The following is a 26,376-nucleotide window of genomic DNA, read 5'->3' as shown; positions in this document are numbered from 1 at the left end:
TATTCGCCTTGTCACAGGGCGCCGAGCACAACCTGATGACCTATGAGGCGTACGATATGAACGGCTACACATTCTACACCGAGGACAAGGACATGAAGAGCGATGGTTATCAGAACTCCGGGGTAACGATGGAATCCTACACCGGTAACGACAAGGACAGATACTACGGAAGGATCGAGGAGATCTGGGAGCTGAGCTACGCTGGAGAGAAGGTCCCGATGTTCCGTGTCAGATGGGCCAAGAGCGTCCTAAAAGAAGACCGGTATTTCACCACCATGGTTATACCCGAAGCCAAATCCAAGACCGCGGGCGCAAACGTCACCGCGAAAAATGAGCCATGGGTACTGGCTTCCCAAGTGGACCAATGCTTCTTCATTACCGACCCGTCAAAGCCCAGTCGTGTTGTCGTGAGGAGAGGCAAAAGGAAGATCATCGGAATGGATGGAGTAGCCAATGAGCAAGACTTCGACAAGTACGGCGACCCGAAGATCGAACATGACGACGACGATGAAGTAGCAGCACACACCACAAGAAGAAGCAGGACCACCCTACCTAAAGGACGTCCGTTCCACAGAAGAACTCCATTTGCGAAAAAGAACGGCAAGAAGATTGTGAACAGATAGCTAGCTAAGATCGATTGTATTTAAATCGTAGTCTTCATTTCTCGATTGTATTTCATGGGCACTTTTTGATATCATGAATATTTTTAAATTTCATGGGCACTTTTTGAATTCATGAGGACACTTGATCTCGATCCCCCTCCATCTCGATCTCGATTCCCCCTCCATCTCGATCTCGATCCCCCTCCATCTCGATCCCACCCGCACCCTCCCCCGCTACCACCACCGCCGCCGATGACCCACCGCAACCCTCCCCCGCTCCACCCCCCCCCCGCTCCACCGCCACCAACGGGCACCCCCCGCACCCTCCCCCGCTCCACCGCCGCCGCCAATGATATTTTCAAGTAACAAATTTGAACATATTTTTTAAAAAATTATTACTGTTTTTATAAAAAAATATTACTGTTATGATTTAAACAAGTTTCAACATATTTAAACACAAATAAATATCAAAAACAGCATTTAAAATGCATAAAAAAATATTGGGGAGCCTGGGAATCAAACCCAGGACCTCCTGGTGTGTGTGCTGCGTGCTGACCAGTCGGGCTAGTGGATGGGTTCTGTTGTAGATAGGGTTAGGCTGTAGATATGGTTAGTGGGCTAGATTAAAACAAAATTCTAATGGCGCACCGAGGGGAGGTGCGCCATTAGAATAGTCATACTTATGGCGCACGGCTGGGTGGTGCGCCATTAGAACCCTCCCCCTAGCTATCCTCCCTCTCCCTCGCCAGATCCCCTTCGACCCTCTCTCCCTCGCCACCAGATCCACCCGCGCGCTGCCCCGACCCACGACGCCGCCGCCCCGACCCTCACCGGACTCCACCCCCGTCGCCCCCGCCCCCGCGCCCCCACCCCCTGCCCCGACCCTCGCCGGACTCCTCCTCACCGTTTGCGCCTTCTTCCACCTCCGGCCACCGCGGCCTCACCGTCTGTGGAGGTATCTGCTCGACGGATGCGCTCCTCGACGGCGGCGCGAGCCTCCCCGCGCGGCTGCTGCTCATCGACGACGGTTAGTCTCTGTCCCTCCCTCCCTCTCTCCCCCCGCTCATCCCCATGCCCCCACGGGGCGGCGACCTAGGGTTAGGAGCAGGAGCTCGCCGCCGCCGCCCCGTCGTGCCGCTGCTGCTGCTTCTTGCGGCCGCCTTTCTCGCGTGCTCGTCCGCGGACGCCGGGCCCCACGTGCTCGTGCGTTGCCGCCGCCGCCGTCACGCGGCTGCTGCTTCTTGTTGTCAGTTTGCTGCCATAACTTCAATTCCTGCCATGCTTATCTTCAATTAACCATAGGGTTCCTAAGGTTTCTCAGATAGAGATATAAGTAATGGCCATTTATAGATAGATGCATGCAAATCACATGTTGTTAAGATTTCCATACATGTAGCTACCATTTGGTCATACAAATTGGTGCTCCTGCATATTGTTTTTGGTCCTTATAAATTGTTCAGTAGTGTTCCTGGAGGATGACTAAGGAATTAGTGCTCTGTTATGATTTCTTGATAGAATTGTCGAACTACTGTCCTATGTATTAGTACTGATTATTTGGGTCCTTATCCTTGCTTCAAAGGATGCTGGTAGGTAAATCGGTGGCCTTATTAACCATGCTATGCCATTGTTAGCTGTATTAGTACTGATTATTTGGTTAGCTGTAGTAGGAGAGTGCCTGCTGATTAGTGTTTATTTGCTTTTTTTGGCGCTTAATTGGTTATTTGTCTGAAGTAGTGTTAGTTCTGATCATGATTGTTGTGCTTATGGCTTTAGAAAATGATAAACTGTTTGAATCTGATAGGCAGGTGTCCTTTTAGATTTTGTTGGTAAATCTGTTTTATTCAATGGTTATTGACAGTAGATTATCATTCCTATTTTAGGAAGGTCTATTCCTGCAATATCATTGTTACCTTTTATTTGGACTACTACTTCTAGGACTTGCTCCAGATTTTAGGATTTCTTTTCTTTTAGGATTTATTTTCTTCTAGGACTAGGTTTTTATTATTTTTTCTGTTGTGATTGTTTTTTGAGCTCTTTCTTTTTCTTTTCCTACTATCCTTATCCTAATTATCTTAAATTGTTATAATGTGTGTAACATGATTAGATCTTGGATTTGCTAGTGGACTTTGGGAGTTTCTTAGCCAGCTTGGTGACTCCATATTTTTCACTATTTCAGCAAGTCTTTTGTAAGCATTAAACTTTCAGCACTACATTTCTATCTTATGTGTACATCTGTTTGCTTCGAATTGCTATATATGTATTGTTGTTACTAAAAATGATGAAGCTCCTGTCAATTGCTATACATATATATATATATGTGTATGATGATCCTCCTTTCCTGCAGTAGTATAACTAGGATATAAAGCACATTGAACTAACAATCTTGTATGGTGCCTAAACTACCATGATTCAGGAACATCAGATGACTCGAGGGTTGCAGTACATGGAATGCATTTGCAAATGCAGCCAAAACCTGACGTATACCAAAAAAGATTGTTATATTCCTCCCTGGTACAATAAATAATAAACTAAAATAGTTCCTGGTACAAAAAGAATAAACTATACATAGTTAATTTCTTCTCTTCAGCATCTTTCTGAATGACCCTAATTGTCGCTGACAATATCTGGACAGATTGAAAACAATTTAACTTCAGTACTTCAAGTAATTTGCATGAAAGATTTTTGAAGTCCAACTTCTGAATCCAGAATTTGATTAGTTCCATAAATTTGTATGACCACAGATTTAGAAAATTTTCAGAGATTTGTATGACCAAAGATACAGTTCAGATTTGATTAGTTCCATAAATTTGTATGACCAAATATATATTTCAGATTTGTATAGTTTCAGAGATTTGTATGACCAAAGATACAGTTCAGATTTGAATTGTTTCAGAAATTGGCATGACCAAAGATGCTATTGTATATAAATGGGCTGCTGTAGAACTGTTCTTCATCTTTACAGTGCTGTTGTATAGAAATATGCTGAATTTTCTGCTCTGATTGTTGCTCAAAGAAATTAAGCAAAAAATGGGGTCCTGGGAGACGCCGCTGCTGCTTGAGGCCCTTGAGAGGCCCTTCGTGTCGTGATGATTTTGCAGGTACCCCGAGAGGCCCTTGAGTTTGCCGGAATGTCGATTAACTTCCGTTTCGGCAAATTCGGGTACTCCATATGTCCTATTTTCAGCAAAGGTCATGCTGAAATTTTCTGTGAATTTTAGCATGACTTTATTAAGTAGGATCAAGTGCCCCTTTATTCTTGCTGTATTAAACCATAGGTGGCAATAGAGCCAAGTGATTAGTGCCAAGTGATTAGGCCCAACCTAGGGTGCCTCGGCATCGATAAACCCTAAATGATGAAAACTTAACTTGGCTGCCCCGGATGAGAACCTAAATGATGTACGCTTAGGCTTTTAGGGTGCCTCGGCATCGACAAACCCTAAATGATGAAAGCTTAGGCTTTTAGGGTGCCTCGGTGTCGACAAACCCTAAATGATGAGACCATGATCTTGTTCCTTGACAATAACCAACTTTTTGACCAAATTTTTTCCTATTTAGAGCGAAACATGGCCCACAACGATGAGGCCGGTGGTTTGGGCGGCAAGCAATTCTGGGAGCTGTCCCAGGAGATGGAGGAACAACCTCACCGCTATGAGGACGCCGCGGAAGACACCGATCCTAATTACACAACCCCTAGTGCCGCCGAGGATGCCACCACGGATGATGGCGGCGCACACACAGATGGCAGCCAACCGAAGAAGCAAAGGAAGGACCGGCGCCCGAATGCGCTCCGCACCGTCAAGGAGGAATTCACTCAAGTGGACTCCGACGGGAATCCAACGGAGCCCAAACATATAGTCAAGGGGTACTCGGTTCAGCTCGGGTGCATTCTCCGAAGCACCGTATCGATCAACACCGAGAACCTTAGGCATAAGGACCGAGGGAATTTGCGCAACCTCCTCTTCACGAAGCTGCACGAACGATACAACTTCCCCGCCGAATTTGAAAACACACGCCTCTCAGGGAATAAAGTGAACAGTGCCTCCCTCACAAAGATGAGCACGGCCCTGTCTACTTGGAAAAGCGCGGTGAAGAGAATGATTGATAAAGGTGATAGTTATGAGAAGATCAAGGCAAAATATCCTTTGATGAGCGAAGATGAGTACAAGGAGTTCAAGATCAAGTGCGAGAGCAGTGCAACCTCCGAATCAAGTCAGTGGGGGAAAGAAATGCGGGAGTTGAACTTAGGGGAACACAAACTCGGTCCCGGCGGTTACAGAGTGGCGGAGCCTTTATGGGACAAGGAGGACGCGGAGCGTGCCGAGCAAGGCCTACCGCCCCGCTTCGAGAAATACAGCGGTGACAAGCAAACCAGGAACTATGTCAGGGCCCGGTACAAGGAGGACTCGATAACAAAGGAGCTTACCACGGATCCGAAGACCAGGGCGCTTGAGCTTCTTCTGGTAAGGAATACACCCCCGCGTAATTAGCTCCATATGGTTGCACTCTAATTAATCCCCAATATTTCTAAATGGTTCACGTTCCTTTCGCAGGACACTGAAAGCAGTAGCGCGGGGTCGTCTAAGAGCTCCCCTTTCGACACCCCTTTAAATAGGGCGCTGAACGTAATGAAAAACAAGGATAAGCTCACTAAGCCGACGTCAGCTGGTCGTGTGGCCAGCAATGGCTTGTCCACAAAATGGGGGTCATACTATACCGCTGGTGTGCGGAAGGAGAAAAAGACCAGCTCGGAAAGCTAGACGCGCGAGGTTGAATAACTCAAGGCACAAGTGGCGCGGATTCCGGAGCTTGTCCAAGAGCAAGTGCAACAACAACTTGGAACGACGCTCAACGCCATGGTGCCTACGTTGATTCATGGGCTGACGGCGTGGATTGCGGGCGGCCAACAGGGGCCTCCCCCGGTTCCCAGCTTCACGGCCAGCAACTCGCACAGCGCGCAGGCGGCTCCATTGGTGTCTCCGGCGACGCCATTGGTGTCTCCGGCGGCGGCGCCATTGGTGTCTCCGGCGGAGGCGGTATTCGTGTCTCCGGCGCCGGCACGGGCATTGGAGCTTAATGCACCCGGGTATACGCCGGCCGGCACCTCGCCAGCAAGTGCCCCCTCCGTCAGTTGCACGCCCGCCGTTGGCGGTGCCTCGACATTAGCCGAGCTCGACGGCATCACGGTAACTAAGCGTCTCGGCCGATGACTTCATCTCCTTGCCTTTGACTGGGCATCCCTGATGCCCTGTACATGTTTTCGCAGGGCACCACCAACGTTCCTTGCACTCTTCTGCACTTCGTGGGCACCAAGTTGGTCGATGTCGCCAAGGGAAGAATCGTTCAACCGGGCAACCCCACGTTCCACGGTAATCCGATGCAACCCACAATCTATAGGGTTGAAGTGGTTTGGGTGCTGCCAGGCTGCGACGAGCTGTTACCTCCGATTCGACCCGCTGGGGCCGACGAAGAAGATGAGATGACCCTCAGCACCTGCGTAAACTGGCCCCTACTTTGGCCGAAGAGCCAGATTCGTTTGGGGGGGGGGGACACCACCCCACAGACAAGACCGCCGGTCGTGCCGGCGCCAAGCCATGGCAAGAACGCCGCAAACGCTACCGGACCTGCCGGACATCCCTATGGCACAGGATCCGGACAGCCCTATGGCACAGGATCCGGACGGCGACGACAACGACGACGGTACATTTACCAAAGTTGATAAGTACTTTGCCGAACATGGGTACGCTGGCGAGTTCTGCGGGCCTCTTTCTCAAGAACTCAACCAAGACGACCGCGATCTAGCTAGTACGGCGGAGAAATCCAATTGCAACAGGCGTCGTCTGGCGTTCAGTTCTCAGGACACGCCTCCAGCTCCCGCCTTCACCGAGCTTCAGATAGCTGAGGTGCGAAATATTATCAGCCCCAACATGCTCAAGAAGGCGGTCTGTTAGCAGAACTCGGTCCCATTACAGGAGATCAAGAAGAAGGGACGGAAACAGAAGACTAACAAGGGCGCCGGTGCGAGCCAGCCGGCACCGAGTTTGATCCGTGCTCAGGACGGGCCACCTTCACCTAAGGATATCTCGAGGAGGGTGCATGTGGCGGGTAGGGCGATGCTACCGCCAAATATGCTGAATGCTGCAACCGGTGCTATGCGGAGTCTGCACGACAGTTTTCTTTCTTTGGACAAGCAGCGTCTCAGAGAGAAGGATGTGGCATACCCGGTTTTCGTGGCCAAGGTGCCAGAGGGCAAGGGCTTTGTGGATGGCGACATCGGGGGTCCTGTGGTTTGATGACATCTTTGCTATGTTTAACCTTCATCCGCTGCACTACACCTTCGTTCGGCTATTTTCGCTGAGTATGGAGATGCGGATCATTAGAGACAAGACCCCGGACATCGTGATAGTCGACCCCTTCTACATGCGTGCCAAGCACTTGAGCAGTGCTGGGGACCGCCAAGTTGCGAGTTCACACCTCGAAGGCGTCATTCTGGCAAACCCAGATAAGGATAACTTCCTTGTGGCTTACTTTCCCAAGTAAGTCATCCCTTAACCGCCCCGTAACATATGATTTCTTAGATTTCGATCGTTCTTTTTTTTCTAACATTCCGTGTTCTGTGCAGTGACACACATTGCACACTCATTCTCTTAAGCCCGAAATATTCCATGGCCACGTATTTAGACCCGAACCGTAACTCCAAGATAGACTACACAAATGTCAAGAAAGTTCTTGATGATGTTCTCCCCGCCTACGCCAAATCTGGAGGCACCTTCACCAGGGAAGTTCGTAAGTACGGCAAGCACATGTTCTCACACAATACGAAGTTCTGCTGCGTCAAGCAGCCGCCTGGCGGTCAGAAGGATGCCTACTACGCCCTCCATCACATGCGGGCGATCGTAAGGGACCATCATCAACTTCTGCTACCAGATAATCTCAAAGATTGGGCCGCGAGCTTGTCGGCAGTCCAGAATGCGGACCTCAGACAAGAATTCTTTCGCATCCAGTCGGAGTTTGCGGACATCATCCATCAAGATGTCCTTCATACCTCGGGGCAGTTCTTCCTCAGATATCAACCGTCCAACAGTGAGATAGATGAAATGCTACAAATGCAGGGTGACAACGACCGCGATTTCATGACCATCACGACAGACGGCAGCTTCATCCACATTCCTGTCCGATGAGTCGAGTCGAAAGTAGTGATGTGTAGTTCTGAAACATTGATTGGCTCATGTTGTAATTATACTTTAATGAATTCGTATGTCTCTTTGGTTTGGACAGTCGTTCAACTTAGATGTAATCAATGCTATTTATTAGTAGGACCATGAATCGTGCTATTAATGTCTTCCTTTTCTCTTCCGATCCTTTTGTTACATATTGCTTATGTATTGTCTGTTGTTTGGCTTGTGCATAGAGATGCCGTCGTATGTCGTGTACAAGGGTAAGGTTCCCGGAGTCTACGACGACTGGGAGGAGTGTCGGAGACAGGTTCACCATTTCAGCGGTAACAGTTACAAAGGGTACACCACTAGGGCGGAGGCCGAATGTAGATACGCCCGCTATCTAGAGGGAGAGAGGAGGGAGCGTTGGAGGAACCGGATGAAGACCAGTTTGATCGCGATGATGCTCATCGTGATGACCACAGCTCTCTTCTATGTGATGGTAGTTTAGATGATCGATATCGACTTGTAATGTGAAGGCAAACTCGATACTCGCGGTCTTGAGACTTGTAATGTTTTATCTTTGTTCGGTCTTTTGAATTCGGAGACTAAGATGATATATTGTATTTGGAGACTAATCTTCTATTGTATTTGATGAATCTGATGTTGCTGTGTGCTGCTGTCTATATTCTGTCCAATAATATATTTTGTAACATGTGCAAAAATCAGAAAAGCAAAAATAAATAAAACCTAATATTCATACTAATGGCGCACCACACAAGACACTAATGGCGCACTGTGATCGTCACACTAATGGCGCATTAACTGCTGGTGCGCCATTAGAATGCCAAAGCACATGGGTACATATGGCCCCCTGGAAGGCATTCTAATGGCGCACTGCAGGCTATACTAATGGCGCACTACGTGGTGCGCCATTAGAACACCAGATACTAATGGCGCACCGGTGGTGCGCCATTAGAATTTAATTCTAATGGCGTGATGCCAGTGGCGCACCGGTAGTGCGCCATTAGAAGGCAAATTCGGTGCGCCACTAGCATGCCTTTTCCTAGTAGTGTAGTGATTAGTGGGGCTTACTGGACAGAAAGAGAATAGTATGATTCCCAGTTTGATCAGAAAAGAAGTAGAAGATCAATATGTTAGTTGAGGTACAGTATGAGGTACACCGCCGTGAGCGCCGCCATGAGCTCCAGCGCCTCACCGGAGCTGCAGCAGGTGTACTGTCGCGGGCGAGCATGCCGATGAGACGACGAAGTCCACTGCAGCAGTTGTACTGTCTACCTCAAATCAACAAAATCAAAAGGAATTTTGAAATGATTTGATTCTACATAATCAACTTCCATGGATCAAATGCATATAGTATAATCTAATGTTATTTGCGAAACCTTTTGAACTACCAACTACTAAGTTGCATCCAAGCACGAAATATAATTTCAGGCAGAAGCTCACCTCGACAGTAGATTGGAACTTCCTTGATAGTTTCGGTTCCATGTAGTTGGGCCGAACTTCAATCAAAAGTTTGTTCAACCCCTCCCAAGGCTTTATTGGAGTTGTAAGGTACTATAGAGGTAAAATGAGCATGACTATCTCCATAAACAAACAATAACGTAAATAGAGCAAGGAAACAGCACATACTGTACTGTTGTGTTCAGTATATGGTGCTTCCATCTTTTGTTCAAATCTTCTACAGCCCCATACTGCATCACGGATACAAAAGGGTGAGAACTAAGAAGACAAACAGAACCATTAGGGGCCTAGATAAAATGTTGTTTGCTGCTAATCTCACTTTCAAAATCATTATTAGCACTTAACAAAACAAAACATATCAGAATTTCCTAACAAATAAAAAGCTATAGTTCACACTCTGTTTCTCTTTCAGAAATTACAAAGTATCATGTGAATGCCCAAGATAAGACATTATACATGCTATACTAAAAGTAAGATGGCATCAAACGAACTATGAATCCATGTATGATCTGACCAACACAGGGGAAAGAAACAACAGCTACCTGAATGATCGCCCAGACGGCGGCCGCGAGGGGCACCCAGTTAGACAATGGCACGACCCAGCACTCAACGAACCACGCGAAGAGGCCGAGCAGGATTAATTTTCTTGGAAGATACTGACTTCTCAAAAGTCAGATGCCATGACCAGATCTTGCCATCTTCAGATACCGATGCTAGATATGTCATGGTCCCTTAATACATGTTCTGGTTCGACTCTATATCAAGAAATTATTGAGTGTGAAGATTGCACATGTGCGAAATCCTGAGATTGTTTGCCAATGTTAAGAATAGGGAAAAAATAAAGAACAGAAATAATTCACCCGCCCTCCACAAGATCAGGTCGACGCCGTTATGCTGCATGAGCGACAGTAGCGCGTCCCGCACCGCCTGGAGCAGATCCCGCCGTCCCGCTCCCACACTTTCTTTATATGGGTAGGGATGGTTCAGAACATTTTTCTCGAATACGCATGAGCATGCGTATCATATATTAAAGAAGAAGCGGCAAAGAAGCCGGATAGAATGCCTTTCGTCCATTACAATGCCAATCACAGGAATTAGCATCCACATCCACCAAACACACCCACCACGCGTACTACAATACTTGCTTCACCTAGGCCAACCTCATGCCGATGGCGATTGGGCAAGCCACAGAGCAACCGAGCCGCGTCACAACCGCTGCCGAAGACCTCTACAACAAGACCAAAACTCGCAACCAACACAGACCAACGTACTCAACCCATTGCGCCAAGAAGTCAGCAAGTGGACGGCAGGGCCTGGACGGACCTAGAGACGGCATCAAGGGATGGTTTAGAACATTCAGAGGGGCCATTCCCACAGACGATTTTGATTTCCTCAGAGCGATGATTAACCTAGCCAGCTAGTCATTTTCAGGCTTGGGAATAAAGCTTCAGAAAATCTCAAGGTTCCGTGATTCGAAGGTTATGTTCTCAAGACAGATTTGCATCGGTTTTTAGGAGATTCACATCAGATTTCAAACTAATAATCTCATAGGTCATCCCCACGCTGAGCAGAGCACTACTCATTCACATCAGAATTCAAACTAAGAATCTCATAGGTCATCCCCACGCTGAGCAGAGCACTACTCACCAGTGACGAGATCGAACGCAGATGGAGGCGCAGGAGAGGGAGCACGGAGATCCCAACCAGGAGCACGACCCTCCTTCCGAGTCCCCTCCTGGAGGATGAGCAGCGAGACAGAGACACACGGGCAGAGGTCCGTGCTGCTGCTGCAGACGAGGCCGAGGTCGGAGGCGGTGACGTCGTCTGTCAGGGGTGGAGAACCTCTCTCCCGTCGCGGCCCCCCTTCCGCTGCCGTACTCGAGGAAGAAAGGGAGAGGCGGAGGGCTAGAAATAGGCTAGGGCAGGGGAAAGGGGAGGAGCAGACGAGAGAAATGGCTGAGACGGCGGCGGCGGCGGCTTTGGAGGTTGCGTGCGAGAGCTGATGTGACGATGTGGGGCGAAAGAAAAGTAGAAGTTACCTTCCAAGGGAAGGAAGGGATCCATCGCTAGTTTTTTTATACTTCGCCACATTAAAACGGGGATGAGAGATGCCGATGGGAGCCTGATGGAATTTTTTTTATACTTCGCCACAGTAAAGACGGGGATGAGCGATGCCAATGGGAGCCTGATGGATGCATTTTTTTGTCGTACATGCGAACGCGCGAGGAGGCGCCTTTGATGCGCACGTTAATGTTTTGGATATAAATAAACCGACGAAGAACACGAAATCGGTGCTAGGTCAACAAAGTCTCCGCTTTGTTTTTCCCCAACTACGGTACGGGAGAGAGTTTTGCACCACGCCCATGGCGGACGACGGCATGGATCCCACCCAGTACTACCACAACAGGCTCGGCGCGCTCGCCGCGCAGAAGGCCGCCGGCGTCAACCCCTACCCGCACGCCTTCCAGCCCACCGTCTCCGTCGCCGACTACGTCCACAGGTACAGGGGCCTGGCCGACGGGGAGAAGCTGGTCGACGTCACCGAGTCCCTGGCCGGGAGGATAATGAGCAAGAGGACGTCGTCCTCCAGCCTCCTCTTCTACGACCTCCACCGCGGCGGCGCCAAGGTCCAGGTCATGGCAGACTCCGGGACCTCGGAGCTGGAGACTCCCGAGGAATTCTCCGCTTTCCACTCTGGCGTGAAGCTTGGCGACGTGGTCGACGTGCGTGGGTTCCCTGGTAAAAGCAACCGAGGCGAGCTCAGCATATTCCCTGCACAGTTCATCGTGCTCTCGCCCTGCCTGCACATGCTGCCGCGGCAGGCTAATAGGCACCGGCGCACGCCGCCGCTGCCGTGGGCGCCCGTCATGCCCAGGAACATGGAGAGCTACGCCCTCAAGGACCAGGAGACACGGTACCGCCGACGGTACCTCGATCTCATGGTGAACCCTGAGGTGAGGCCCGTCTTCACGGTGCGAGCCAGAGTCATCTCCTTCATCCGGAGCTTCCTTGACAAGCGTGGGTTTTTGGAGGTGGACACCCCGATGATGAACGTGGTTGCCGGTGGCGCCGCCGCCAGGCCGTTCTTCACGCACCACAACGACCTGAACATGAAGTTGTACATGCGCATCGCGCCAGAGCTCTACCTGAAGCAGCTCGTCGGCGGCGGACTGGACCGCGTGTACGAGATCGGGAGGCAGTTCAGGAACGAAGGCATCGACACGACGCACAACCCCGAGTTCACGACGTGCGAGTTCTACATGGCCTATGCGGACTACAACGACCTGATGGAGCACACGGAGGAGATGCTGGGCGGCATGGTGAAGGAGCTCACGGGCGGCTACAAGGTACAGTACCACGCCAACGGCGCCGACAAGCCGCCTATCGAGATCGATTTTACTCCTCCATTCGCGCGGATCAACATGATCAAGGGACTGGAGGACATGGCCGATCTCAACATACCGGAGGAGGATCTGTCGACCGATGATGCCAACGAGTACTTGATGGAGGCTTGTGCCAGGTACGACATTACGTGCCCGCTTCCACACACGACGGCACGGCTGCTGGACACGCTTGTCGGGCACTTCCTGGAGGAGACATGCGTGAACCCGACGTTCATCATCAACCATCCGGTGATCATGAGCCCACTCGCAAAGTCACACAGGGACGAAGCCCGGCCTGGACTGACTGAAAGGTTTGAGCTGTTCATCAACAAGCATGAGGTGTGCAACGCCTACATGGAGCTGAATGACCCCGTCGTGCAGAGGGAGCGGTTTGAGGAGCAGCTCAGGGATCGTCAGGACGGTGACGATGAAGCGATGGCCATGGACGAAACCTTCTGCACTGCCCTTGAGTATGGCCTGCCGCCGACCGGAGGCTTAGGTCTGGGGATTGATCGCCTTCCTGTTCCTGGCCATGAAGCCTCAAGACAGCTAGCTGTTTGAAAAGATGAAATTCTTGTCCTATGAAAGAAACAAAATGGAATTTAAGTTATGGACAGTAATTGCCCATTGTCAATAAGGTTTCCTAGTTCTGTGCTTTACAAATAGTTAATTTCTGTACTTCGAGAAATAACAAGCAATGTTAACTAGTTCTATGTTATTTTAATGGACAGTAACTGCCATTGTCAATATGGTTTTCTATTTCCTTGAGTTGCTATAAGCCTATAACTAACCTCATGTTCATGTAATATGTTTTGGTGTTTTTTTGCTTCTGAAAAAGAGGACAACTCCGGTCCCAGAATCCCACATACGACAAGATGTTTCTGCTCCAAACGGTAGAGCAGAAACATCTGCACTCGCCGGCTGAAGCTGATGCGAGCAAACATAAAAAACTCCGCTCCCCAGGTAGGTAAGTTGCCGTGATTTGCTACAGAATCTTTTGTTCAAAAGAAATCTCATTGCATCCAACAAAGCTTTGCGATGTGTTGGTCCAAGTAAAAAAGTAGACGCAATGCCATCATTACTCAACCTTAAGCAAGAGACAGCACAGGTTGCAACCATGGAACACTTTAAAATTTGTAAGATGGCACCCTTTTTAAACACTTGATGATGTTGTACTGGAACAACCGCAGGGAGTCATATGGAAACATCAGAAACTTACACCTGATTGCTGTTATGTGTCGCTTGTTCTTCCAAGAATTGCATGGAATTTGTTCTGCGCCAGGTTTGCAGCGTATAGAAGTTCCAATCTGGCAAACATCTACAAGTCACATAGTAGTCCTCACATAATACATCAATTGATTTGCAATGGACATATCTACTTACAGATTGTGTATAAACATGCTCAACTTATTCTCATGTCTTCAGGTCGGAAGGGAGCGGTTTATACTTTGAGCAATATGTCACAAGGGCTTTGATCCAGCAGCACATCATTCCTTTTTTCTGACTAAATGACACGGTTTTGATGGACAGTTAGACAAAATAGCATAAATTGGGTTTTTGCTTGGTCTAGGATAATTTTCACCCTGGGCCCTTACACCTGGCTCGATCGACCCTTATCGACCAGAAGTAGTCGTTAATCCAAAGAAATAACAACGCCGCCGCAGCTTCTTTCTTTCACTCGGACCCATATTACGAAAGCAAGAAAGGCAGCTACCGGCCAGCAGACGAGGGGCATGCAGACCCCATGGCACCGGAATTTTTCACTAGTACGACAGATGGTCAAAGCGTCCGCACTAGCATTCCCAGAATTCCGAGCATTGCCACCATGTCTTGCTAGTTTTCTGATGCCTGCTAATCCTATATGCTTCCAGCAACATTGACTACGATTTTTCTATTGAAGCTTTAGAGCTGATCCCCACTGCATTCTGATATACGTTTAGGTTTCACCATAGTGTGTCAGCAAGTGCTTGCAAGAGGGTCGGGGAGGTTAGTGAAGAATGGAAAAGCAGCAAGTGAAAGGGTGAGCTTTTAAAAGTAGAGGATGTAGAAGTATTGTCACGCCTGCGGTCTTAATGTTAGCCACGTCACCCATCATGTGGTACACAGACCCAGTGATGTTGTAATAAGTTGTAGCAGAAAGGAGAAAAGTCACTTGCATATGTTGATCGATCCTTCAATGTCGCTTAATAGTGATATAACTCACCATGTTATAAAGTGACTACCATCATATGTAGACCAGGCCGGAGTATGTCACTGTTTATGTTGCCAGTTATTTTCAGTAGATTTACACTTTGGACAAACCAAAAATATGTATGTGCAATCACCACCAGGTGTCCATTAAGTGAGGAAATGAGCTAGACCCAAAGAAATAGTTTGACAGGTTTAGTTTGGGTATATTACTAAAATCACCTAGAGATACATCCAAGTATAAACTAGTATAAAGAAACTAGTGTTACATATTGGTACTACCATCATTCTGGATGTATTTTTTTTCTAACGTCCAATTGAAGCAAGTTACACAAAAAATATGGGGCTAAAATATATTTGTCATCTAATGCAATTTAGTAAACTTCTTTGCATTGTCTCTCTTACATAGTATTGGCTACGTGAGAGTATCTTGTGCCAGGAAAGAGAGGCTGTTTTCTTAGCACTACGTATCCTAGTAGTGGGCTGCAAAGGGGGAGACATTTCAGTTGTGGCATATTGTTGCTTGGATCTCCCTAACTTCCTGATGCCTCCTGCTCCTACAAGTAGAGAGGCAAGACATAAATGCCATCCAAGTATTATTTTCTGACAACTTAATCATCATTTTTAATTTGTCAGTCAGAATGACTAGAAACAATCGAGATTTCAAATGTGCAGGCGTACAAGTTGTGTTTGTGAGTATTGCATGTGGCAAGAGGAAAATGAAATGGGCAAGGAATGGCACTCCTCCCTTTTAAAGATGGATCCAGGAGGTAGAATCAATCTGTGTGGGGCCTTGATTATTAGTCGTCTCCCTGATCTCGGCAGCCACCTTCCATTGGCCGCAAGTCACGCAACTTCGTACTGTTCTTTTAAGTGCTGTGTTTGATATTATTATTCCATTGACCCGGTAGTGCCGTAGTGGCCGTCATGGTTAAAATTTTCAATGAAATTTCACATATTTCGATGAGTTCCAAAATTGTTTTCTTTTCCAAACTAAAAACCTTGGTGGTGGTAATCACAAATAGTTAATTTCTCTTCCTATTCACTAATAGTTTATTTCTGTACTTTGAGAAATAACAAGGCAATGTTTCCGAGTTCTATCGTATTTTAATGGACAGTAATTCCCCATTGTCAATATGGTTTTCCTTTTCATTGAGTTGCGTATAATTAACCTCATCTCTGACCATGCTGCATGTAATATTTTTTGATGTTTTTTTTTCTGAAAAAGAGGATAACTCAATCCCGACAGGGGTCCACCTCCTGACAGGCCACCACACCCTAGATACAACAAGAATTTTCTGCTCCGAACAGCAGAAGCAGATTGGAGCGAAATTACCACCTCGGCTCCCCAGTAGGTAACTTGTTGTAATTTGCCACAGAATTTTACTTCCTGTCCAACAGAAATCTCAATCCATCCAATATAGTTTAGCGATGTGTTGGTTCATGTAAAAAAAATTAGAGGGATGACCATTACTGATCCTCAGAATGTACACAAAAAGTTTTACACATTGCCATTGTACAGTGCAAAAGTTGCAACCATGAAACACTTCAACTTTGAATCATAAGATGTCACACATTTTGGACACTTAATGATGTTGTGCTCCACCAATTTTAGGGAGTCAAATTCTGCACCATATTGAGAGATCATAAACTATACCTGATTGGTGTTATGCGCAGCTTGTTCTCTCGGAATTTTACGAATTATGTTTTGCAGCAGGTTTGCAGCATATAGAAGTTACAGTCTAGACTCGTACATGTTACTTTGTCTTGCGACATTCTATTTGGCAGTGAAAATATTTTCCCTTGAATGGACGCCAAAAGGAATGGCAATCAAAATTCAGTGTAACACAAAGGAGGGCAAATCGAAAGGAGAGGGGGGCAAACACAGAAGCAGGTGCAGCCGAGCTGTGATAGACCCGTGCGTTATTGTCTTCAAGGTACTACAGGTTTCCAGATACTAGTAACCCAAAAGCACATATCAGCCTGTGAGCGCAGACCCTCCCTGTAATAAGGATACAAAGGTCCAAAAAGGTGCATATTAAACAAAACAGATGCACTAGCAGGACAAGCACGGAGCAACAGCATGTATGCACTGATCTCGCTATCCCGTTCTCGCCGGAGGAGGTGGGGAGGTCGATCGCCTCAATGAAGGCGGGGTCGGCGCCGGGGCCGGATGGCCTGCCGGTTGCCTTCTTCCAGAAATTCTGGAACGTCCTAAAACCTGTGATCATGCCAATGTTCCATGAATTCTATATCGGAACATTTGACATGGCGCGTATAAATTTTGGTGTTATCACCCTGATCCCATAAGTAGTTGGGGCGACGGACATTCGCCAATTCAGACCTATCACAGTTATCAACGTCCTGGAGCGCATCTTCTCTAAAGTCTGCACAATTAGACTCGCACTGGTAGTCCACCCACTTCAGACAGCCTTCTTGAAAGGGAGACGAATTCATGACGAGGTTCTGTCCCTGCATGAGATTGTGCACGAGGTACGATCGCGTGGACAAAAGGGTGTCTTCCTCAAGCTGGACTTCCAGAAAGCCTATGATCGGCTAGACTGGGATTTCCTGCGGCTCGTTATGCAGCGCAGAGGCTTTGAGGACAAATGGTGCAACTGGATTATGTAGTTGGTACGGTCTGCCAAGACTGCGATTAACATTAACGGTGATGTGGGGCCGTTCTTCTCATCCTCTGCGGGAGTGAAGCAAGGGGATCCGATACCCCCTGCTCTTCAATCTCGCCGTGGACGCTCTGGCAGGCATCCTGGACAAAGCTAGGAGGGCCGGCCACCTCTCGGGAGTTGCTAGTGTTGGGAATCGAAGCAGAATTTTAAAATTTTCTACGCATCACCAAGATCAATCTATGGAGTCATCTAGCAACGAGGGAGAGAGGAGTGCATCTACATACCCTTGTAGATCACGAGCGGAAGCGTTCAAGAGAACGGGGTTGATGGATTCGTACTCGTCGTGATCCAAATCACCGAAGATCCTAGCGCCGAACGGACGGCACCTCCGCGTTCAACACACGTACGGAGCGAGGACGTCTCCCGTGCCTTGATCCAGCAAGGAGGAGGGAGAGGTTGAGGAAGAGGGCTCCAACAGCAGCACGACGGCGTAGTGGTGGTGAAGCTGCAGTACTCCGGCAGGGCTTCGCCAAGCTCTTACGGAGGAGGAGAGGTGTTGGGGAGGGGAGGGGCTGCGCCTTGGATGTTCTATGCAGCCCTCCCCTTGCCCCTCTATTTATAGGGGAAGGAGGAAGGGGGCCGGCCCCCTCTAGATGAGATCTAGAGGGGGGGCCAAGGGGAGGGGGCTTGCCCTCCAAGCAAGGGGGGCGCCCCCTTTAGGGTTTCCCCCCCAACCCTAGGCGCATGGGCCCAAGGGGGGGGGCTGTGGCCTGCCCATGTAGGGCTGGTCCCCTTTCCTCTACAGCCCATTAGGCCCTCCGAGAGAGGTGGCCCCTCCCGGTGGACCCCCGAAACCCCTCCGGTGGCCCCGGTACAATACCGATATGGCCCAGAACCTTTCCGGTGACCGTACGACAACTTCCTACATATAAATCTTCACCTCCGGACCATTCGGGAACTCCTCGTGACGTCCGGGATCTCATCCAGGACTCCGAACAACATTCGGTAATCACATATAAGTCTTCCTAACAACCCTAGCGTCACAGAACCTTCAGTGTGTAGACCCTACGGGTTCGGGAGACATGCAGACATGACCGAGACGACTCTCCGGTCAATAACCAACAGCGGGATCTGGATACCCATGTTGGCTCCCACATGCTCCACGATGATCTCATCGGATGAACCACGATGTCGAGGATTCAATCAATCCGTATACAATTCCCTTTGTCTAGCGGTACGATACTTTCCCGAGATTCGATCGTCGGTATCCCAATACCTTGTTCAATCTCGTTACCGGCAAGTCTCTTTACTCGTTCCATAACACATCATCCCGTGATCAACTCCTTGGTCACATTGTGCACATTATGATGATGTCCTACCGAGTGGGCCCAGAGATACCTCTCCGTTTACACGGAGTGACAAATCCCAGTCTCGATTCGTGCCAACCCAACAGATACTTTCGGAGATACCTGTAGTGTACATTTATAGCCACCCAGTTACATTGTGATGTTTGGCACACCCAAAGCACTCCTACGGTATCCGGGATTTGCACAATCTCATGGTCTAAGGAAATGATACTTGACATTAGAAAAGTTTTAGCAAACGAACTGCACGATCTTGTGCTAGGCTTAGGATTGGGTCTTGTCCATCACATCATTCTCCTAATGATGTGATCCCGTTATCAACAACATACAATGTCCATGGTCAGGAAACCGTAACCATCTATTGATCAACGAGCTAGTCAACTAGAGGCTTACTAAAGACATGGTGTTGTCTATGTATCCACACATGTATCTGAGTTTGCTATCAATACAATTCTAGCATGGATAATAAACGATTATCATGAACAATGAAATATAATAATAATAACTAATTTATTATTGCCTCTAGGGCATATTTCCAACAGTCTCCCACTTGCACTAGAGTCAATAATCTAGTTCACATCGCCATGTGATTAACACTCACAGGTCACATTGCCATGTGACCAACATCCTAGAGTCTACTAGACTCAATGATCTAGTTCACATCACTATGTGATAAACCCTCAAAGATTTCTGGGTTTGATCATGTTATGCTTGTGAGAGAGGTTGTAGTCATCAGGTCTTGCGATATTCAGATCCCTATGTATTTCGCAAAACTTTATATCGTAGATGCTGCTACCACGTTCCATTTGGAGCTATTCCAAATTATTGCTCCATTATACGTATCCGGTATCTCTACTCAGAGCTATCCGGACAGGTGTTAAGCTTGCATCGATGTAACTCTTTATGTCGAACTCTTTATCACCTCCATAACCGAGAAACATTTCCTTATTCCTCTAGGGATAATTTTCACTGCTATCTGGCGATCCAGTCCTAGATCACCTTTGTACCCTCTTGCCAGACATTTGGCAAGGCGCACATCAGGTGCTGTACTCAGCATGGCATACCATATAGGGCCTATGACAAGAGCATAAGGGACGACCTTCGTCCTTCCTCTTTCTTCTGCCGTGGTCAATCTTTGAGTCTTACTCAACTTCACACCTTACAACTCAGGTAAGAACCCCTTCTTTGACTGATCTATTTTGAACTCCTTCAAAAAACATGTCAAGGTGTGCGTTCTTTGAAAGTATCATCAGGCGTTTTGATCTATCTCTATAGATCTTGATGCCCAATATGTAAGCAGCTTTATCCAGGTCTTCCTTTGAAAAACACTCTTCAAACAACCGTTTATGCTTTCCAGAAATTCTACATTATTTTGGATCAACAATATGTCATCCACATATACTTATCAGAAATGTTGTAGTGCTCCCACTCACTTTCTTGTAAATACAAGTTTCTAGCAAACATTGTATAAACCTAAAAGCTTTGATCACTCCATCAAAACATATATTCCGATTCCAAGATGCTTGCTCTAGTCCATAGAAGGATTGCTGGAGCCAGCATACCTTTTAGCATCCTTAGGATTGACAAAACCTTTTATTGTATCACATACAACTTTTCTTACGAAAACTGGTAAGAAAACTTGTTTTGACATCCATCTGTCAGATTTCATAATCGAAAAATACAGCTAATGCTAACATGATTCCGACGGACTTAAGCATCGCTACGGGTGAGAAAATCTCATCGTAGTCAACTCCTTGAACTTGTGAAAAACCTTTTTGCCACAAGTCGAGCTTCATAGACAGTAACATTATCGCCCACGTCCGTCTTCTTCTTAAAGATCCATTTATCTCAATGGCTTGCCGATCATAGGGAAAGTTCACCAAAGTCCATACTTTGTTCTGATACATGTATCCTATCTCGGATTTCATGGCTTCTAACCATTTGTCGGAATACAGGCCCACCATCGCTTCTCCATAGCTCGTAGGTTCATTGTTGTCTAACAACATGATATTTAAGACAGGATTACCGTACCACTCAGGAGTAGTACATATCCTTGTCGACCTATGAGGTTCGATAGCAACTTGATCCGAAGTTTCATGATCACTATCATTAACTTCCTCTTCAACAGACGTAGGCGCCACAGAAAACATCTTTCTGTGTCGCATCACTCTCTGGTTGAAGTAAAGGTTTGACAACCTCATCAAGTTCTATCTTCCTCCCACTCAATTCTTTCGAGAGAAACTCCTTCTCGAGAAAGGACCCGTTCTTAGCGATAAACAATTTGCCCTCGGATCTGAGATAGAAGGTATACCCAACTGTCACCCTTGGGTATCCTATGAAGATGTGTTTGTCCGCTTTGGGTTCGAGCTTTTCCGGCTGATGCCCTAAGCATCGCATCCCCAAACATTAAGAAACGACAACTTTGGTTTCTTGCCAAACCAATGTTCATATGACGTTGTCTCAACGGACTTAGATGGTGTCCTATCTAAAGTGAATGCAGCTGTCTCTAACGCATAACCTCAAAATGAAAACGGTAGATTGGTAAGAGACATCATAGATTGCACCATACCTCATAGGGTTCGACTATGACGTCCGGACACACCATTACCTTGTGGTGTTCCAGGTGGCTTCAACTATGAAACAATTCCACAATGTCTTAAGTGATTGCCAAACTCATAACTCAGAAAATCCCCTTTTGATCAGATCGTAGGAACATGATCTTATTGTTATGATTCTTAACTTCACTCTGAAGTCACTTGAACTTTTCAAATGTTTCAGACTTGTGCTTCATTAAGTAGATATACCTATATCTACCCAAATCGTCAGTGAAGATGAGAAAATAGCGACATCCACCGCACGCTTCAATTCTCATTGGATCACACGCATCAGCATGCATGATTTCCAACAAGTCACTTGCCCGTTTCATTGTACCTGAAAACGGGGTCTTAGTCATCCTGCCTATCAGGCATGGCTCGCATGTGTCAAGCGATTCAAAATCAAGTGACTCCAAACATCCATTGATATGGAGTTTCTTCATGCATCTTACGCCAATATGACCTAAGCGGCAGTGCCACAAGAAAGTGGTACTATCATTCTTAACTCTACATCTTTTGGCGTGAACATGTGTATTACCATGACCGAGATTCAATGAACTATTCACATAGGGTGCATGACCATGAAAGGTATTATTCATGTAAACAGAATAACCATTATTCTCTAACTTAAATGAATAACCGTATTGCAATGAACATGATCTAATCATATTCATGCTCAACGTAGACACCTGATAACATTTATCTAGGTTCAATACTAATCCCGAAGGTAGATGGAGCGTGCGATGGTGATCTCATCAACTTTGGAAACACTTCCAACACACATCGTCACCTCGCCCTTAGCCAGTCTCCGTTTAGTCCGTAGCTTTTGCTTCAAGTCACCAATAATAGCAATTGAACCGGTATCCAATACCCAGGTGCTACCAGGAGTACTAGTGAGGTACACATTAATAACACGTATATACTTTGTTGAAGTTGCCAGCCTTCTTATCTACCATGCATTTGGGGTAATTCCGCTACCAGTGACCGTTCCCCTTACAATAGAAGCACTTAGTCTCGGGTTTGGGTTCAACCTTGGGTTCCTTCACTGGAGCGACAACTGGTTTGCCATCCATGAAGTTTCCCTTCTAGCCCTTGTCCTTCTTGAAACCAGTGGTCTTGTTAAACCATCAACACTTGATGCTCCTTCTTGATTTCTACCTTTTGCGGTCTTAAGCACCGTGAACAGCTCTGGAATCAACTCCATCCCTTGCATGTCATAGTTCATCACGAAGATCTAGTAGCTTAGTGATAGTGTCTAGAGAACTCTATCAATCACTATCTTATCTGGAAGTTTAACTCCCACTTGATTTAAGTGATTGTAGCACCCAGAAAATCTGAGCACATGCTCACTAGCTGAGCTATTCTCCTCCATCTTGTTGGCAAAAGAACTTGTCTGAGGTCTCATACCTCTCAACACGGGCATGAGCCTGAAATCCCAATTTCATCTCTTGGAACATCTCATATGTCTTATGGCGTTCAAAAACGTCATTGGAATCCCGATTCTAAGCCGTAAAGTATGGTGCACTAAACTATGAAGTAGTCATCAGGATGTGTCTGTCAGGTGTTCACAACATCCGCAGACGACGTTGTAGGGGTTTGCACATCGAGCGGTGCATCAAAGACGTAAGCCTTCTGTGTATCAGTGAGGACACTCCTTGGACTATGGACCTAGTCCGCATCATTGCTTACAATATCTTTCAACTTAATCTTTCTCTAGGAACGTATTGAAACATGGAGCTACAACATGAGCTATTTATCTACAACATATTTGCAAAGACAATTTAGACTATGTTCATGACAATTAAGTTCATCTAATCAAATTATTTAATGAACTCCCACTCAGATAGAGATCCCTCTAGTCATCTAAGTGAAACATGATCCGAGTCAACTAGGCCGTGTCCGATCATCACGTGAGACGGAGTAGTCAACATCGGTGAACATCTACATGTTGATTGTATCTTCTATACGACTCATGCTCGACCTTTCGGTCTTCCGTGTTCCAAGGCCATGTCTGTACATGCTAGGCTCGTCAAGTCAACCTAAGTGTATTGCGTGTGTAAATCTGGCTTACACCCGTTGTATTCGAACGTTAGAATCTATCACACCCGATCATCACGTGGTGCTTCGAAACAATGAACCTTCGCAACGGTGCACAGTTAGGGGGAACACTTTTCTTGAAATTTTAGTGAGGGATCATCTTATTTAAGCTACCGTCGTTCTAAGCAAATAAGATGTAAAACATGATAAACATCACATGCAATCAAATAGTGACATGATATGGCCAATATCATTTCGCTCCTTTTGATCTCCATCTTCGGGGCTCCATGATCATCGTTGTCACCGGCATGACACCATGATCTCCATCATCGTGTCTTCTTGAAGTTGTCTCGTCATCTATTACTTCTACTACTATGCCTAACGCTTTAGCAATAAAGTAAAGTAATTACATGACGTTTATGTTGACACGCAGGTCATAAATAAATTAAGACAACTCCTATGGCTCCTGCCGGTTGTCATACTCATCGACATGCAAGTCGTGATTCCTATTACAAGAACATGATCAATCTCATACATCACATATATCATTCATCACATCCTTTTGGCCATATCACATCACAAGGCATATGCTACAAAAAAAAGTTAGACGTCCTCTACTTGTTGTTGCAAGTTTTTACATGGCTGCTATAGGTTTCTAGAAAGAACGTTTCTTACCTACGCCAAAACCACAACGTGATATGCCAATTTCTATTTACCCTTCATAAGGACCCTTTTCATCGAATCCGATCCGACTAAAGTGGGAGAGACAGACACCCGCTAGCCACCTTATGCAACTAGTGCATGTCAATCGGTGGAACCAGTCTCACGTAAGAGTACGTGTAAGGTCGGTCCGGGCCGCTTCATCCCACGATGCCGCCGAATCAAGATAAGACTAGTAACGACAAGTAAATTGACAATATCGATGCCCACAACTGCTTTGTGTTCTACTCGTGCATAGAAACTACGCATAGACCTAGCTCCGATACCACTGTTGGGAATCGAAGCAGAATTTTAAAATTTTCTACGCATCACCAAGATCAATCTATGGAGTCATCTAGCAATGAGGGAGAGAGGAGTGCATCTACATACCCTTGTAGATCACGAGCGGAAGCGTTCAAGAGAACGGGGTTGATGGAGTCGTACTCGTCGTGATCCAAATCATCGAAGATCCTAGCGCCGAACGGACGGCACCTCCGTGTTCAACACACATACGGAGCGAGGACGTCTCCCGCGCCTTGATCCAGCAAGGAGGAGGGAGAGGTTGAGGAAGAGGGCTCCAACAGCAGCACGACGGCGTGGTGGTGGTGAAGCTGCAGTACTCCGGCAGGGCTTCGCCAAGCTCTTACGGAGGAGGAGAGGTGTTGGGGAGGGGAGGGGCTGCGCCTTGGATGTTCTATGCAGCCCTCCCCTTGCCCCTCTATTTATAGGGGAAGGAGGAAGGGGGCCGGCCCCCTCTAGATGAGATCTAGAGGGGGGCGGCCAAGGGGAGGGGGCTTGCCCCCCAAGCAAGGGGGGCGCCCACTTTAGGGTTCCCCCCCCCCCAACCCTAGGCACATGGGCCCAAGGGGGGGATGCGGCCAGCCCATGTAGGGTTGTTCCCCTTTCCTCTACAGCCCATTAGGCCCTCCAAGAGAGGTGGCCCCTCCCGGTGGACCCCCGGAACCCCTCCGGTGGCCCCGGTACAATACCGATATGCCCCCGAACCTTTCCGGTGACCGTATGACAACTTCCTACATATAAATCTTCACCTCCGGACCATTCGGGAACTCCTCGTGACGTCCGGGATCTCATCCGGGACTCCGAACAACATTCGGAAATCACATATAAGTCTTCCTAACAACCCTAGCGTCACCGAACCTTAAGTGTGTAGACCCTACGGGTTCGGGAGACATGCAGACATGACCGAGACGACTCTCCGGTCAATAACCAACAATGGGATCTGGATACCCATGTTGGCTCCCACATGCTCCACGATGATCTCATCGGATGAACCACGATGTCGAGGATTCAATCAATCCGTATACAATTCCCTTTGTCTAGCGGTATGATACTTTCCCGAGATTCGATCATCGGTATCCCGATACCATGTTCAATCTCATAACCGGCAAGTCTCTTTACTCGTTCCGTAACACATCATCCCGTGATCAACTCCTTGGTCACATTGTGCACATTATGATGATGTCCTACCGAGTGGGCCCAGAGATACCTCTCCGTTTACACGGAGTGACAAATCCCAGTCTCGATTCGTGCCAACCCAACAGATACTTTCGGAGATACCTGTAGTGTACATTTATAGCCACCCAGTTACATTGTGATGTTTGGCACACCCAAAGCACTCCTACGGTATCCGGGATTTGCATAATCTCATGGTCTAAGGAAATGATACTTGACATTAGAAAAGCTTTAGCAAACGAACTGCACGATCTTGTGCTAGGCTTAGGATTGGGTCTTGTCCATCACATCATTCTCCTAATGATGTGATCCCGTTATCAACGACATCCAATGTCCATGGTCAAGAAACCATAACCATCTATTGATCAACGAGCTAGTCAACTAGAGGCTTTCTAGGGACATGGTGTTGTCTATGTATCCACACATGTATCTGAGTTTGCTATCAATACAATTCTAGCATGGATAATAAACGATTATCATGAACAATGAAATATAATAATAATAATAATAATAATAATAACTAATTTATTATTGCCTCTAGGGCATATTTCCAACAGTTAGTCACCTCATTCCGGGAGGAGGGGTCACCCATCTCCAATACGCCGATGACACCATGCTTATGGTGGAGGGATCTTCCCTCGACATAGTTAATCTTAAGTTCCTACTCCTCTGCTTTGAGGCTATGTCGGGACTCAAGATTAACTTTGACAAGAGCGAGGTCATCGTTTTGGGTTACCCGGCGGAGGAGCAATAGAGGATCACGGATAACCT

General features: G+C 47.1%; 1 protein-coding gene across 1 annotated transcript; it reads left to right on the top strand.

The window, feature by feature from the left end:
- The first annotated feature begins 1,673 nt into the window (after positions 1-1,673).
- On the top strand, positions 1,674-13,185 carry LOC125546535 (lysine--tRNA ligase-like). Its single transcript, XM_048710764.1, has 3 exons — positions 1,674-1,805; positions 10,857-11,036; positions 11,611-13,185. The coding sequence occupies exons 1-3, from the start codon at positions 1,674-1,676 to the stop codon at positions 13,183-13,185; spliced, it is 1,887 nt and encodes a 628-aa protein (XP_048566721.1).
- The last annotated feature ends 13,191 nt before the right edge of the window (positions 13,186-26,376 follow it).

The sequence above is a fragment of the Triticum urartu genome, chromosome 3 (genome assembly GCF_003073215.2).
Source record: "Triticum urartu cultivar G1812 chromosome 3, Tu2.1, whole genome shotgun sequence".
NCBI lineage: Eukaryota > Viridiplantae > Streptophyta > Magnoliopsida > Poales > Poaceae > Triticum > Triticum urartu.
The sequence above is the reverse complement of the archived record's forward strand: the minus strand, read 5'-3'. Positions and strand labels throughout refer to the sequence as shown.